This window comes from Lutra lutra, chromosome 8 (genome assembly GCF_902655055.1).
Source record: "Lutra lutra chromosome 8, mLutLut1.2, whole genome shotgun sequence".
In the NCBI taxonomy this organism is placed as follows: Eukaryota; Metazoa; Chordata; class Mammalia; order Carnivora; family Mustelidae; genus Lutra; species Lutra lutra.
Window position 1 is genome coordinate 106,380,897 of NC_062285.1, and position 17,985 is coordinate 106,398,881.

The 17,985-nt window shown below is 35.3% G+C and overlaps 1 protein-coding gene and 1 long non-coding RNA gene across 4 annotated transcripts in view; one reads left to right on the forward strand and one right to left on the reverse strand.

Moving 5' to 3' along the window:
• The window catches only part of PTPRQ (protein tyrosine phosphatase receptor type Q), a 196,395-nt gene extending 192,813 nt beyond the window's left edge, over nucleotides 1–3,582 (forward strand). Inside the window, exons 43-44 of the mRNA XM_047741655.1 lie at nucleotides 2,001–2,124; nucleotides 2,371–3,582. Coding sequence (XP_047597611.1) covers nucleotides 2,001–2,124; nucleotides 2,371–2,408 — 162 coding nt within the window. The 3' untranslated portion in view covers nucleotides 2,409–3,582. The remainder of the gene's footprint in view (nucleotides 1–2,000; nucleotides 2,125–2,370) is intronic.
• LOC125107048 (uncharacterized) overlaps nucleotides 1–17,985 on the reverse strand; it is an 88,145-nt gene that overhangs the window by 59,890 nt on the left and 10,270 nt on the right. The window lies entirely within an intron of this gene.

Sequence of the window (17,985 nt, forward strand, 5' to 3'; positions counted from 1 at the left end):
GGACCCTCAAATAAGTCCTCTAAGTCATTAGGGATCAAATATCAAATAATAATCAAATAATAATCAAATAAAGATTAATCTGGATGAGTCCCTGTCCTGCTCTGGTTTTCCTAGAAATTTACTGATGTAGAAGTCTCAGGGTAGAAGGAAAAAAAAAAGCTAATATACTTAGGCTGCCTAGTTTTTTGCCAGGCACTTTACATATAGTAAGTCCTTTAAATATCACAACATAGGTGTTATGATCCTCCAGATGAGGAAGCTAAACATCAGACAAGTTCTATTCTTCAGGTACCATGATTATCTAAGGCAGGAACTAGAATTGAGCTCTCCACTGCCTGCTTGGCAATAACACATCATGGCAAGAGGGATCTTGGAAAATACAGTCCTGCCCTTTGGAAATCAGCCTGGCCTGCTGGCAGAGTTTAAACCTATCTTTCTTTCCAGTGGAGAAAATGAGATCGGGACAGTCTGAAGCATCACATATCAAATGTGACTTCAAATTCAAATGTGATTTTGTAAGAACTACCAAAACGCATCAATTCAAATGATTGTTGTTTTTAAAGAAATTATATTGGGTCCATATATTTCTGCCAAGGATGTTACTCACCGTGTGACATGTATTTGAATACACTTTTTTTCAGAACTATCATGAGAAGTACTTTACTAGCAATTTCGACAGGATTTTCATTCCTGTATAACGACACCTCATTTCTTACCAAAATTGAATCATGTAACTTGATCGCCCACTCGCTGACAAAACTTAATCCCTAGTGACTTCTAAATGTTCTCCAAATGAAATCCTTCCTTAAATGGTAAAGGTTGGCTAGTTGTGAGAATTAAATGATACTGAGTCAACAAACATTTGTTACATAACTACTACATGCCAGGCACTATTACAGGTAATGGGAATGGAGTCATGAATGTGACAGGATTCCGCCCTCCCAGAACTGACATTCTGTTTAGGAGATGTTTGTGGAAGCATTTTGTAATTCATAAAGAAATAGATATTCGTAACAATGACCAACAGTTTCTGAAGACAGTTTCAGTAGAGGAGTTCCAAAAAGGTTTTGAGATACAGTAAAAATGGATATGAACATAGAGTTCTGAAGATGGTCACTTTGGAGGACATCCTATTTAAATCGTCAATATACATACGTACATAAATAATAGGTAATATGTAGAGTATAAATATTGGATTATGTTCCTTTAACATCAGTTATGTTTCCTTTGTAAAAAGGAGGGTGATTTTCTATGACTTAACCTTAAGAACTTTGGGAAAGTCCGAAGTCAGAAATGCTAACAGGTTATTGAGTTATACTGAAAAAACTGAAAGAACCTAGATGATACTGAATTTAGCCTAATTTAGCCTAATTTAGCCTAATTCAGATGAAACGTTAGGAGTCCTTGTCTGGGGCATGGGTGTTTGGCTATTTCAGTGATCACCTGCCTCGTATACAAATAAAGACCAGATACTTGACATTGAGTAGGCCAACTATCAGGTGATTAACAGAATTGTCAAACATATTTTAAATATGCTGATGGTGTGTAAATGTGCTCACTCATAGATAGTGAAAGCAAATGAATCATCTGCATTCCAGTAGCCATTCTAATCATTCTAACAAGAAAACTGTTTATAAGGAAAATTAGTCATTTAGACCTAACAAGAAAAAGGAAATTCATAAACAGATTTAAATAACCTAATTTGCCACCTTTTTGTAATCACAGCAAGCAAGAACAAATTAGCATGGGGTTTAATGATAAGTATTAAAAAAAAAAATTGAAGCTACAAGAAGCCATAGGAATTTAGAAAACCTGATGTTTGAAATGGTACAAAATCATTTATATAGATGGTAAATTCTGTGCTTCTCATTTAGCTATTTAACATTTTTAAATTCAGTCTTACTTTTCACTGTAACAACATAGCTCCTCTTATAAGAAAAAATAATTTTTAAAAAATCCACCCCACCCATTTATTTAACCACTCTTTCTTTGGTGTCTAGGCACAGTATATCTTTTTATACCAGTGCATTCTGGATCTTTTATCAAGTAAAGGAAGTAATCAGCCCCTCTGTTTTGTTAACTATTCAGCACTTCAGAAGATGGACTCTTTGGATGCCATGGAAGGTAAACAGAGGCATCATGTACCAATTTACTAGTGTACCAGGAACATAAATTTAATTAAATTTAATGTTTTAGATGAAAATGTTTTAGAAGCTTGATTAGTGCTTATAGCAAATTTTTATTATTTCTCTCTAATCCAAGGTAAGGTAAGAGCCTCTGTATCTGCGCTCTGTTTTTGCTATGAAACACTTAAATCTTTTGAACTGGTAGTTTCAGTTCTCTTTTGTGACATGTTACTTTATGTTATAGGTGATGTTGAGCTTGAATGGGAAGAGACCACCATGTAAATATCCAGACCAAAGATTACAACTGGAAGACATTTTCAAATCCCAGGGGCCAAAATTTCCCCCTCACTCTTCTGATTTGAAATGTGTAACCTTAAAGAAATCTTTGTGTTTCTGTTACTGTGCCTTACTAAATGGATTGACATTTTACGAATAATTCTAGGAAATAGATAATTCAGGGTAGTCATTTTTTTGTACAGAATAAATATGCATTTAAAATGTTTAAGAGAAGAGATCCCAGAGATTTTTTTAAGTCTTCCGTATCTTTGGAATGAGCCAAATAGAAAATTATCATTATATTAGCATGAATGTTTCCATGTAAATTTTCCCCACATACTAGATTGAATCTTGAACAAAAGTTGTAAATGTTGATTCGGTCGTGTTATTTTGGCCTCCAAGGTGTTAACGTTCCTTGTGGATAACTTCCAGGACTGTCATAACGATCTGTACACTTCCATGTACACCCCTGTGTTTTGATTCCTCTGTTTTATGAGTGCTGAGATATCATCTCATGATCTCCAACAGCTGAACAGTAACCCCTTGACACTGCCGGGATTACTCAGCCTTTATACAACACACAGTAGCTCTTCGGGGACACTTAGGGCTATTTAGTTGCATTGTGATCTTTAGCTGGAAAAACAAAAAGAAAAATGAAACAGTGTGATTGCTCATACAAAGCTACAGAGTACATTTGTACCTTTTTCAGGACAAGCTGTACCACTGTGCTGTAGCATTAAATACATGGTTATCAAAGTATTTGTCTATTAGATGTCTACTCAACATAGTATTGATAGTTTTGAAAGGTCTTTTCAGCAGAAATATATGATGTATGGCAAACTTGTAAACTAATGATGTGCTATTGTGGTGCCAACAGAAATTTCTGAATAGATTATATAAAAGGATCTTTTTTCATCTCCCAAGATTGATCATAGAGGAGTGCACTTCGTGGAAACTATAAACAAAGAAATTAACCAAGTCGTAGCAAATTAGAGATTTTTTTCTTAATATATTTCAAATTCCTTTTTGTTTGATAGTGACAATGTACTAAGTTTTGAACTACATGAAATTATTTCATTATAGATTTCAATTAAGGATCATAAAATGAAATAGTATCAATTATTATATTTCTTCTATAATAAGAAGTATGGGGTGCCTGGGTGGCTCAGTGGGTTAAAGCCTCTGCCTTCGGCTCAGGTCATGTTCCCAGGGTCCTGGGATCGAGCCCTGCATCGGGCTCTCTGCTCAGCAGGGAGCCTGCTTCCTCCTCTCTCTCTCTACCTGCCTCTCTGCCTACCTGTGATCTCTGTCAAATAAATAAATAAAATCTTAAAAAAAAAAGAATTATACCTTATGCTTCTTTCTGCTGGCATATACATATAGGAAATGTGATGGCCAATAAAATTAAATTTTAAGGAATTGAGTTACTTTGCATCATGATTTCAGAGGTCCTTGTAAGTCTAAATTTTATTTTATATCACATATGAGATATAATTGATAATTACCTTAACTAATATAATGCAGTAAATTATATATAAATACAATATAGTACTAAAGTATAATATATTTAATTAACATATACCTATTTCCCAAGGTGACCATCAGTAGTAAGATATTTGAAAATCAAATTTATTACCCAAGTAATTAAATTCCTTAATCTTATAAGCAGTCCTGTCTGTTGTTTTTCTTGGCAAAGCAGTGTAATAATGAAATCCACTATTGTTCTGACTTTATTCTATAGAAATTACAGAAAACAGTAAAAAATGAGAATTCTAAAAGATTTAAGTTGGAGTAGAAGTTCTTCAATTTCCTTCATGTATCAGTTCATGAAAAAGTGTGGTGAGTCAATACTTATGAATATGGGTTTTTGTATTCACGAAAGACAGACAGCTTTTGGAAAGTACTCGTGAGGTTACTTTTTAATGTATTAAATAATAAGAAAATAAGCAGGTCAATTGACAGGCCGGCCCACTCTTTACAACATTTGTATAAAACAGATGTGTACAGCGTAGGGTTTCAGGTTTGACCCATGTGTATATGCATATGTGTGTGTACAAAGCAGAGGTTTAATATAAGACCTCTTACAAAACAGTGCCAGTCAAACTCTAATGTGTACACACATCACCTGGAGATTGTGTTAATGTGCAGACTCTGTTTTGGTAGGTCTAGGGTCGGACCTGAGATTCTTAACTTCTGGTTATAATACTGCTGTCTCATCTCAGGCCATATATTGAATAGCAAATCTCTAAAAGACATTAAGATCAGAATAATTTCATCTCCACCTGAAATTACTTAAAACCTGTTAAAAAAAATCTTTGTCTTCACAGAAAAAAAAATTAGAACACCTATTGAATGTGTATCACTCCCTAGCTTTATCACAAAACTATACCTAAAATTGAATCAAAACTCACATATATTAATGATAGCTAAATTTTCTCTTAATTATATTGTGAAACAGCCAGTATACAGACACATTCTATAGCTGTCTATTGCTACTAAGTGCAAATTAGAATAATGAGGAACATCTGTAACATTTTTAGATCCGATTTGTCAAAATACGTTGAAGCACATGTACAATAAATGAGCAACATATGTTTCATCTGAACCAAATGAAACTGGAGCCTCTCAGAATGGTTTGCCAGAGACGACAGCAGCTGTGGGTATCACCTCTACTTTCATCCCGCTTTAAAACGCATAATTTTCTTCTCTCAGTTTATAGGTGAGATGTATAATAAGTCTTTTGAAAAAAGCTAATTAAAGCTTTCCCTCTTCATAAAAAGATGGTGATTCATTCTCCACATCTGGTACCAAACACTAGATTTTAGAAATGGAATTTAAGTTCAGCAAAGTATGCATCCTACAAGTCCATGGCATTATTGTGGCAAGTCCATTTCATGGCCAACTTTCAGAAAACTCACATGAAAGTTTTGACGAAGCCTGGGACACAAAATGACCTGAAATTCCCAACTGAATGGTATGAAAAAGTGTAAATATGAAATAAAAGCTTATAAACCATAATCATGGCAAAACAGATGGCCTTTTTAGGACAAGTAATATTTCAGGTTGAATGACTTCATAACCGTGCATAGAGTTTTCGTGTGGAAGCAGGAGTCAAACATCTACCAGCTCACAAAGATGTTCTGAGGAATAGATTGCTCATAGGAAAGTGTTTCATAAAAGTACAATGAACTCTGCAAAGTTAGTCTTTCATCCAGATTGGTCAGTGTGTAATGTTCATCAGCAAGATAATGCATCTCATTTTTAGGTTGTATTGTACTTTTTGATATTAGTGCCATATCTGTATGTCATGCACTTGTGTATGTTTCACATGCACTTACTGAAAATGATGGCAGTTATATCAACTTCTGCTAAATAAGACAGTCTATTTTTTTCACAAATGATTTGAGCATTCTCAAGGAATTTCTGGACTAAAATGAATAGACAGACATGTGCACAAGTAACATAAATGTGATTTGGACAACAAGTCAGGAGATTTTGATTTTGGACATTTAAACTGCATATTCTGAATCAGTGTCTGCAATACAGTCATTTGAAAATAAAACTATAACTTAATATAAGGTAACAAAAATCATTATTCTCCTGTTAATAATACTATGTTTCTATTTTAATTTTCACTGAAAGTATTCTTGAATTGGAAATTTATTGTAGTAAATTTTAAACTTTTTAGAATACTTTTATATACATCATCCCAACTAATCCTTACAAAATCTTTTAAGTTTTGCAAAGTCCCATATTACAGGTAAATATAGTGAAAGTGTAATTACTGTGCCTGAGACCATGTTTAGCAAGAATGGGAGCTGCATATCATAATCAAGTTACTATGAGTGGATGATAAAGATAAAAATTTTAAAGGCAACAAAGAAAATAATCCCATTCAGGGGTTCAAAGATAAGAAAGTTTGCTGGCTTCTATTCAGAAATAATGTAAACCAAAAGACAATGCAATGACATTCAAAGTGTTGAAAGTAGCTTCTAAAACTGATTAAGGGGGCACCTGGGTCACTCAGTTGGTTAAGCCACTGCCTTTGGCTCAGGTCGTGATCCAAGGTCCCAGGATCGAGTCCTGCATGGGGCTCCCAGCTCTGCCGGGAGTCTGCTTCTCCCTCTGACCTTCTCCCCTCTTATGCTCTCTCTCTCTCCCTCTTTCTCTCTCTCTCGAATAAATTAAAACAAAATCTTTAGTAAATAAATTAATTTAAAAAACTGATTAAGGGCAGCTACAAAAAAAAAAAAAAAACTAGAGCTAATATCATACTTAATAGTGAAATATTAAAGGCTCTCACTCCAAGATCAAGAAAATGGCAAAAATCCCCACTCTCACAACTTCTATTCTACATTGTACTGGTGTTCCTAGCCATTACAATAAGACAAGAAAAGGAAACAAAAGAAATAAGGTTTCTAAAGGAAGAAACAAAACTGTCTATGTGAGTAGAAGGTATAATTATGTGCAAGGAAATCCTTGAGAAATCTATTTTTAAAAAGAGCTGCTAAGTATGATAATAGCTTTAAAAAGGCTACAAGATATAAGATCAAGATACAAAGATCAATTTTATTTCTACATATGATCAATGAACAACAGGAAATTTTATTAAAAATACCATTAGGAATAGCATCTATAAACATACTTAAGAATAAATTTAACAAAATACGTACAGGATCTGTATACCAGAAATTAGATTGATGAGAAGAATTAAAGAATATTCAAATAATTTTTTAAATACATTTCCATGAACTCAAAAACTCAACATTGCTAAGATATCAGTTCTCCTCACATATGCTAAGTGTGGACCCTGACCCAGGGCTCACTCTCACAACCCTGAGATCATAACCTGAGCCAAACCAAGTTTCATATGCCTAATGGACTGCACCACCTAGGTGACCCTGAAATAGCAATCTTAATACCATAAGGCTTTTCTTTTCTAGAAATTGATAGGCTGGTTTTGCAGCTATATAGAAATGATGCAAAGACTAGAATAGTGAAAATAAATTTTAAGTAGAATACAGTTTAATGATTTACACTATAGATATACAGTGTTTTCATTAAAAGAAAAAATAGAAAGTCAAAAATAAATCCTCACATATCTGATCAGTTGTTTTTCAACAAAGATGACAAGGTAATTCAAAGGGAAAAGAGTATCTTTCCAATAATGTCCATTTGGAAAAAACAATTTTTATCTCTATCTCATTTAACAAATACAAAAATTAAATTGAAATGTAATACAAACCTAAATATAATAATTAAAACTATAAAGCTTATAGAAAAGAAACTAAAAAATATCCTTATTACCTTGGGATAAGCAAAGATTTCTTGGAGTACAAAAAATGAAATGTAATATAAAAATAAATTGTTCTTCATCAAAAGTATAACTTTCTGTTCTTCAAAAGGCACTATTAAGAAAATGAAAGGTCGGGGGTGCCTGGGTGGCTCAGTGGGTTAAAGCCTCTGCCTTCGGCTCAGGTCATGATCCCAGGGTCCTGGGATCAAGCCCCACGTTGGACTCTCTGCTTGGCAGGGAACCTGCTTCCTCCTCTCTCTCTGCCTGCTTCTCTGCTTATTTGTGATCTCTGTCTGTCAAATAAATAAAATCTTAAAAAAAAAAAAAATGAAAGGTCAAACCACAGGCTGGGAGAATGTCACAGGAGACTTGTATCCAGAACACATGTATATTTACAGAATGATACACATACACCCACCCCACCCCCGCCACATACACACACACACACACACACTCACACAAATGGCCAATACATGAAAAGGTGCTCAACATCATTAGTCGTCAAGGAAATGCAAATTAAAATCAGAATGAGATAATCCTACCATTAGAATGATTAAAATTAAAATGACTGGTCATATCAAGGCATCTTGGAGAGGATTTAGAACAGTTGGAACTGGAAATAAATGGCAGCCACTTTTGAAAAAAGTTTTGTAACTTCTTATAAAGTTAAACATAAGACCATATTATCATTTTACCCAGCATTTCCACTCCTAGGCATTTATCTAAGAGAAATTAAAAATCTAATGTTCTTTTTTTAAGATCTATTTATTTATTTCAGAGAAAGAGAGAGAGAGAGAGACCATGCGAGTGCATAAGTGGGAAGAGGAGCAGAGGGAGAGAATCTTCAAGCAGACTTCCCACTGAGTGCAGAATCCTACAGGCGGCTTGATCTCAGAACCCATGATACCATGACCTGAGGCAAAACCAAGAGCTGGACACTTAACTGAATGAGCCACCAAGGCCCCCCTGTATTTCAGTTCAGGTCATGATCTCAGGGTTGTGAGACTGAGCCCCAAGTGAGGCTCTATGCTCAGCATGGAATCTGCTTAAGATTCTCTCTCCCTTTCCCTCCACCCCAGCCTCCACTCACTCACTCTCTCTCTCTAAAATAAATAAATTTTAAAAACTTTAAAAAATTGTATACACGAGTGCATTTTATTTCATGTAAATTATAGTTCAATAAAGTTCATTTAAAAAATAGAAGGATAATGAAAAAATAGTCACAAAATAGTTACAATATACCATTTACAGAATTCTTAAAAATACAACAAATAGTACATATTTTCATGAATTATTTCACATGAGAATCATGGTTTCTTCTGACATGGGAGGAACACAGGTACGGTGATGGATTGCCATGGAATCAGGAGGATCCCCAAGGGTTTCAAGTGCATTTATAAATCTTGTTTTAAAATTTGAAACATAGTCTATATGGCAACACAGATTTGTCAAAATGAAGTAATGCATGAAAAAGTTTATATCATTCTTTAAAGTTCTCTTTGTGTTTGAAACAATTCACACTTCTACAAACATGAGTAAATTTTAAACTCTAAAAATTTACTAAATCACATAAAATATTTACGTATTATTTTCACAAATCTAGCAAAGTGTCCTGCTCTCCTGATTGAATGAGCACAAAATGGAAATATTTATTTACTTCTGTTATTTACCCACCACATTCCCTAAGCCCTAACAATTGGTGTTTTAAACATTAAAAATAAAACTTGACATGCTCCAAGAGCTTCCCAAAGAATTCACTATGTTCTTACTCACTTAGTATTTATAACCAGGTGAATTATCATGGACGATATGAAGAATTCACTTGCTGGACAGAGTTTCATGAGTCTAAGGACACCATCTTCCTAAACAGATGCAGGCAAACAGGATTAATGCCTGTGCCCTAGACTATTAAAAATTGTGATGTGAATAATCTGCATAATATAGACTATTATAATTTTATTTATTGTAACTTAGTAACCCTTGTCTTTATTGCATTCTTATTATGTGCCAGGCACTCTTCTAAGGACTTTACAAATGTTAATGAATTAATCTCCTGACAATTCTTAGAGTTAGGTGCTACTGTGTTTTACAAATGAGAAAACAAAAGCAAAAAAGGTTAAATAATCTGCCCCAGGTTACACACTAAGTAAGTATAAGAATCTAGGTTTGAGACCGGAAGTCTGATTTCAAAGGTGAGTGTCAACCACCATACCCCAATTTATTACCTAGAGACCACTGTATATATAATATCTTTGATCTTCCCTAATTAGACACAGAACACACACACACACACACACACACGTGAATGCTAATTACCTACATCTTCAAGAACAGAAATTTCTTGATATTGTCTAAACTAGGCCACTTTATACAAATTATTTATGCCACATGGCCAGTGGTAGTGCTGGCCTTTGAATTCAGGGACCTAATCCAGTCTTCTTTCTGTAATTTGCTGCCCCCTCCAGTATATATTTGGTCCAAACCAAATTGCCTTGTTTATTTATTTTTCCAGTTCTCTACAGCTTAGTGCCAGATTTATCTCCCTAGCTCTCAGCTCTGATCATTTCACTAATCTGTTCAATAGCCTTCATTGTCTGTTAAATTAAACTCATTTAAAAAAAAAAAAATCCGGGATGCCTGGGTGGCTCAGTTGGTTAAGCAGCTGCCTTCGGCTCAGGTCATGATCCCAGCGTCCTGGGATCGAGTCCCACATGGGGCTCCTTGCTTGGCAGCGAGCCTGCTTCTCCCTCTGCCTCTGCCTGCCACTCTGTCTGCCTGTGCTCACTCTCGCTTCTCTCTCTATGACAAATAAATAAAAAAAAATAAAAATCTTTAAAAAAAAAAAATCCTTTGGGGGCACCTAGGTGTCACTAAGTGCCCGACTCTTGGTTTCCATTCAGGTCATGATCTCAGGGTCCTGAGATCGAGCCCTGCGCTGGGTTCTGCACTCTGCACTGAGACTGCTTCGGTTTCTCTCTCCTTCCCCCTCACCCCCTCTCCTCCCCACACACAATCTCTCTCTCTAAAACTAAATAAATCTTTTTTTTTTAAAATCCTTCCCACAGTATTACTCTCTTTTTCTAGACTCAGCCCAGTAAGAATACTTGCCTACAAAAGCCCACCCTTCACATTCCTAAAACTATTTGTTGGCGCCTCCATTTTCCCCAATAGCTCTTATCCACTGGCATTCCCCACTTACTAGATTGTCAACCACTTGTGAACAAAGACTAAGTGCTGCTGATCTTATTCACGTAGCATTTGCCGTAACATCTAATACTCAAGAGAAACTCAAACAAACATGTCCAGTCGAAAGTTTGCCATAGCAGAAGTAAAATGATATCACCTATGTGACAGCCTCTCTTCTTACCAATGCACACAGGCTAAATTATCTCTCTGATCGGGGAGCAAACATGGCGGGATCACAGATAAAGGCGGGAGAGCAGGGAAGGGGGCATCAACATGGTGTGGTTTGTTCAGGATTCTCATCGATTCAGAATGAAACCAAGATCATGAGAAAATGCAGAAAACCTTTAAAACAACTCAAGTTGATGAAAAAGAATTCTGTACATTTGGGCGACTTATTCAAACATAATTTATCAACAGACTTTCCCCTCCCTAACATTATAAACACTTCAGCAAACTTGGTTTCCCAGTTCACAGCGGTTTGAAAACAGCAAAGCCAATAGATTATATCCTTAATATTGTGTGCACACCCACACCCACACACACACCTCTTTTTATTAAAAGCACATAGGCCTTCAAAGTCGATAATTCAGGACCATTTGAAATCCAGCATATTTCAGTAGCCCCTAGACAGAACAATAATACCTATCACAACCAAGGTCCTCTTGATGAAAACATTTTTTTTCCTCTTTAAATTTTATTTACTCTTTAAGGAGTCAGGAATAGGTTTAGCACATTTTTTTTAAAAAACCTTATCAAAATGAATTAGAATAAAAAGGCAGGGTGAGGCGGTTTCAGAAGAAACTTGGAACAAGATAATCCACAGAGTGAGGCTGCTGCTGGAGATGCAGGGGCAGGTCGGGATCCAGCTGTCCCTGGACGCGAGCGGGTCCAACAGAGGATGGGAGTGAGCGACAGGTGGCAAACCAGGCTAGCAGGACACATGAATGGGGGCTGGGGAGAGGTAACATGTCATAACAGGCAGGTGGGGCAAGACTGAAGAGAGTCCAGGAACTGGCGCTTGCAGATCCAAGAAAAGGCAAAGGCAGGAAAGTGGGTCAGCAGAGAGCAGAGTCCTACATGCCAGCTAGATTTAAAGGCGACTTCTTTCCTCAGAAACAGACACAAAGTAGAGAGACCCAGGCTGGTGTCAACGACCCCTTATCTCCTGAAGATAGATAAACGGTGATAGATAGATGATAGATGATAGATAGATGGATGGGTGGATGATAGGGATGTAGACATAAACACATACACATATTTATCTATATCTCTATATCTCTCCTTCATAGAGCATAAGCTCTAAATAAATGGTGAATGAATGAATTCCTTAAGTAACTAGGGTATTAGAGAGCTATTCGAGGCAAAAAAAAAAAAATTATCAAAATCAGTTACCAAAAATATATACCGCTAATTTAACCAAAACAATAACAAAAATAACAGTAGAAGTCAAAATTGCCATTATTTGATACAAAAATATTGTAGCAAAAAAGAAAAAGAACCTAGAAGATAGAAATAAGTATCCTGAAAAATTGTATAAGTAATAACAAATTCTCTAATGTAGGTGAGCCCAAAAGAAATATACCAAAACTATAAATAGACAATTAATGAGTGAGAAGATATAATGAGAAAAATTAGTTCACTGATAATGTCCAAAATATTATAAAATTCCATGAGGTTAAATTTATAGGGCATTTCTGAAGAAAACTATAAAATAGGAAAATCTAAAATATTAAATTTTTTGGTAAGGGAAGCCTGTTATAAAGAACTTTTCAAATTAGAATTTTCAAATTAGACTTTTCAAATTAGATTATTTCAAATTTATAAAAACTTCTTACGTTTATCTGAAAGAGTAAATAACTGGGAATAGCTTAAGATTTTTTGAGTAGTAAGAGTGATGGGAGAATTATTCTTTCAGCTATTAAGATGGTTTATCATCTAAATAAATTATATTACTGATATGAGAAGCAGGCAATACTCAATGAAACAAGTTTTTCTAACACAGACCAAGTTAGAAGATTTTAAAATGTTAGTAAGGAAAAAAAATCACAGTGAAAAAAAGACATGTTATTCAGTAAATGATGAAAAGAAATTGGCTGCTAAGAAAGAATCATATTAAATTTACCCACCTCACCATTAACCAAAATGAATTTTGGCACAAACAAATCTTAGTATGTGCATGGCCTTATTTCCCTTTAATGACCATAAATAATTTTACTCTTTTAGGATAATCTCTCACCCAACTTCTAATGCCCAAAGGATCATACCACTTCAACATGAAATGTTTACATTTTTTCCCACAATTTACAAGAATTCCAAGACATACCTAAGTCCCAGAAACAAAATCTGGAGTTTAGACTACTGGGTCACTTTGGGTAAACTTACTTCCCAGTCCAAAAAATTTAAGTAAAGTAGCATGTAACAAAATCTGTTCTAACTAGGAAGGACTGAATTTCCTAGATAATTGAAGCTTGTCGTGTGGAGCTGGCTACCTGGTTCCCTGTGTCAGAGTCCTCATGTGTATCAGAAGCAATTCCATTTAACCAAAAAGCTCAGCCTTGCCCCAAACTCTGCGAAGAATTTTGTCCTTATCCAGGGAAATTTACAATATATTCCTTCAATACTTCTGGGTCAGCATCAAGCAAACTTTGCTGTAAATGTGCTACCGGTCTTGTTTCCTGGTCCTAAAAATTATTTGTGTTATTTGCCAGATATACTAGTTCTAGTTTTTTGTTTTATTTGATTTTCTCAAATGATCTTCATTTGATTTTCTCATTACAAAAGTAGAAAATGCTCATAGATTTTTTTAACACCAGAAAAATCTCTTTAAAAAGTGTATATCACTCAAAATTCCAGTAGCTAAGTGTAACTTTTTTTTTTTTTTGTAAGTGTAGCTGTTATGTACAATTTGGAGTCATGCTTTACATTCCTTTTCCTTTTTCTTCTTTTTTCTGGTCATGGTCAGAGAGAGAAATGCATCAGGATTTTATAGAAATGTTTAATAAGGTAATTGGGATATTTACAGCATTGACGTGAAGTATGACTGTTTTGCTTTCAAAGTTCAGGCTTGAATTATGTGCAATTTACAAAAAAATATTTTAAATGAATTATCCATAAATGTGCTAAAGTCAGTTAGTTGAACGGCAAGGCCTATTCTACCGAGTTTTCTATTATGTTTTTCTAAGTTTATTGGATTCTTATTTTTTAAAATGTTTGTTATATTAAGCTCAATTGTTAAGAAATGTCCTTTTTTGCATACTGAATACAATCTAACTATATTAAACAAGAACTTACTGTCTAATTTTTTTAAGACTTTTATTTTCATTTATTTGACAGATCACAAGTAGGCAGAGAGAGAGAGAAAGAGGAGGAAGCAGCCTCCCCACCGAGCAGAGAGCCCGATGTGGGGCTCGATCCCAGGACCCTGAGATCATGGCCTGAGCCGAAGGAAGTGACTTTAACCCACTGAGCTACCCAGGTGCCCCTACTGTCTAATTTTTAAACAACATTTCACATAATCTAGCAAAGTCAACATTATAATATGGAATAGTTTGCACTTCAGCTCTCATACTTTTCATAATATAACAAAGTAGGTGATTATACACCAAGAAGAATGCCATTATGTGAACTTTTAAAGAAAAAAAATCACAGTTTAAGAGATGTTTATGCAAATGTTATTCCAATAAAGAATTCTTTATAAAAGAAATGACACATGGGGAAGGTGAGTCATCCTAGCACGTTTTGCTACATGTTTGCTTTTACTTTAAAAGCTTTTACTTTAAAAGCAGTGTAGATTTAAATGTGATATTAACTATTAGAGATATTATTTTTTGAAAAGTTAATATATCTAAATAATTTTTAATTTTAAACAATTATTTTAAATGTCTCATGGTAAGTATGCAATTAAATATTGGTGTTTATCATCCCTTTTTTATTATCATATGGGAATTTGGAGATTTCAGTAACTGAACTATGGTTTTACTTCTTCTTGACATTGTGTTCTGAACCCATGTTTTAAAGTAGGACTTTCCTCAAGAAAAGGAGTTGTATTATACAACATTACCAATGCTATTTATAATTCAAATGCTATTTATTCTTACCTAATGTAAAATCATTTAACTATATGTATTTTGGGAGATAAATATCCAAGATCTAGTCTTATTTGAAGTAAAAACATATATATACGGGAGATTTCATTGCTCCTCCTTTCCGTTAGTAAATTAAATTTAGAGATTGGTTTTTAATTAGTTACTAGCTTCTATTCATCTAACAAGGGTATCTGTCAATCACTGGGCATCTAGTAAGTGCTGGTCATTGTCTTAGATCTGGGGTTCTCAAACTTGACTGTGCATTAAAATCACCTGGTGTTTCCCAAACTTCCCAGCCAAGGTGAAAAAGCACTGTGCTAGACACATTGAATTCCAGCAACAGCTCTATTAGCATTTACAGAAATATTCTACTTCAGCTGGCTGCAGTGGGTCATGGGAATCCGAATTTTAACAAGCTCCCTTAGGGATTCTGATGCAATTGATACCAAGACTGCTTCTTAAAATAAACCTTGAGGCCTGGTTGTTTCAATAAGTGCCTTATATAGTCTACCGTCTTCATTTCAAAGGCCTTTTATAACGGGGCTACCCGGTATGTAACATTAAAGATATCTTTTTTTAAAATGAAGATTTACTGGATTAAAAATTTTTTTTTACAAAACTAAGTTCTTTTAAGGTAAATTAAAACACAATTTTATTACTATAAAGCCAAAACTTTATGAAGAAGAAAGTTAAAAGATGTAGTGAGGGGAGTTACGTGTTACAACTGTCCATGCTGAATTCCATACTGTTGTAACTACCTTCAGGTACCCAGGAAATGGAAGCTGCAGGGTTTCAGGAGGTGAGCAGATAACAACACAGATCAGCTTCTCAAGAGTGTCCCGGGGAGTGGCTGGGTGTGAGGTAATTATCCTAAGCTTATTCTGAACTAAGCCTTATCCTGAGGCTCTCACTCTAATGGGGCCAGTAGTGACTCTTGTTGACACGGAGGCCAGAAACATCAAGGATGGCCAGGTATTCAGGAGCTGGGTGACCAGGAACAACGGACCCACCAATACTTTTAAAATGAACAGCCGTGGGGCGCCTGTGTGGCTCAGTCGGTTAAGTGTCCGCCTTCAGCTCAGGTCATGATCTCAGGGTCTTTGGATGGAGCCTCGAGTCCGGTTCCCCGCTCAATGGGAGCCTGCTTCTCCCTCTCCCCTACCCCTGCTCATGCTTTCTCTCGCTATCTCTCTCTCCCTCTCAAATGAATAAAATCTTTTTTTTTTTTTAAAGGAACAACCAATGAACAGTCATATTCTCATATAAACACAGAGTGAGTGTCTGAACTCAAATTCTCTACGATGGTTGCGATGGTCAGATTTAGCAATTAATTAGTTAGACTTAGTATCTGAGTCCTAGTAATTTCATGTACAAAAAGAGAAGTTTGGCTATAAAGTGTTGTTTTGAGTAAGGGAGCTCCTGGTCCTGTAAAGTTTCTGGGAACTTCTATCAAAACAAAGGTCAGAGAACCCTTTCCAAAGACAGTAAATGTTCATTATATCTTGTACTGACCCTGATTACACGTCTTTTGAACAAAGCATGAATAAACAAGCAAATCCTAAGTAGAAATAAAAATAGCAATAAATCCCTACTAAAGAAAAATGCCCCTTCATCTCGGAAAAGTAGAGGCGGATTTTGACAATCACCATTCTTGTGAACTGGCGCCGCAAAGATGACGTAGTTCCTGTTCTCCACCAGGTCCTTTTCCAAGTACTGACGGTTCCATGGTTCCTGCCCTTGAGAGTGGGTCGTATGAACGAATAAGCATTATAGGGCAATGGGGTAAGTGCTTGGTTTTGAATAATTCTCGAAGCTGATATTATAATCAATATGAGCTATATGGAAAGAGACAGTTGTGAAAAATGGGCAGCGTCTGCTGCTCCAGACCCTACGAATAGTTTCCTTGTGAGTTCCTCACAGTCATCACCTTTCAGGCACCTTTCATGTGAGACAACCCAAGTGTTTGCAAGCTTCCTGGGACAGTGCTCTTTCATCAAATTTTGTGCCCAAGGAAGCATGCCATAAAAAAATGGGCTTTACCCTAAAGCCTTTTGTGTTATCTGGGAATGCTAAGCATTTAAAATAATTCCAAATATGCCTTGATTTTCAAAACACTGGATTTCTTAGAGAGTGGATTTAGATGGAAATCTGGTTGTCAGTTCTGAACTCAGATCATTTCACAAGCTACTCTTCTTCTCCTAGCCCTGCCCTCCCCTTCCCTCTCCTTTCTTCCCTGCCTCTCCCCCTTCTCTTTCCATTATTTGCCTTTTCTCTAGATAGACTATTAAAAGCCCCAGAGCCCCCAGAAAAGTCTTGTTGCCCACTTCTAAAGGTAGAGCTAAATTACTGCACCCTCAGGAAATCTCACACTAATCTTATAAGATCTTATAAGATCGTGCTTCATTTTTTCCTGTGGCTGAGGTTATTGCTAAGATAACGTATTTATAAAACTCTTTAAGTAACACCACTGCCAAAAATAGTATTATAGTATTAGCATATGTCCAAAAGCTGATTTTAATCATCACTTTAATCTTCAAAAGATAACTTATTCCATTGAGAAGACTAGGATTTTCTTCAAAGTCAGGAAAAAAATAAGCTTTTTGGTGAATTGAAATGGATAAGATTAAAGAAAAAAAAATCTGCTATGGGAGTTTCAGAAAGCTATATAAAATACCAAACCCTCAAAGAAGTAAAAATAAAGTTGGAAACATAAGAAGTCTAGTTATCTTAGAATCATATATGAACATGAAAGAATTAATATCTTGAAATTACTTAGTTCTTTAAAAAAAAGTAGCATATGTTCCTAACGCTATTACATTATATAACATAATACAAAAATCTGAAAGACTAAACCACACCGATCTGAATAAAATGTTAAAAGAATATAAAAATAATCAAATACCACTTATTACACTTATGTTAGTTTTAAGCATAGCAGCCACAAAAAAAAAAAATTGCTATCTTTTGGCAACTTCAAATGCAAATATTTCTGAGAACAGCACAACAGATTGGTAAA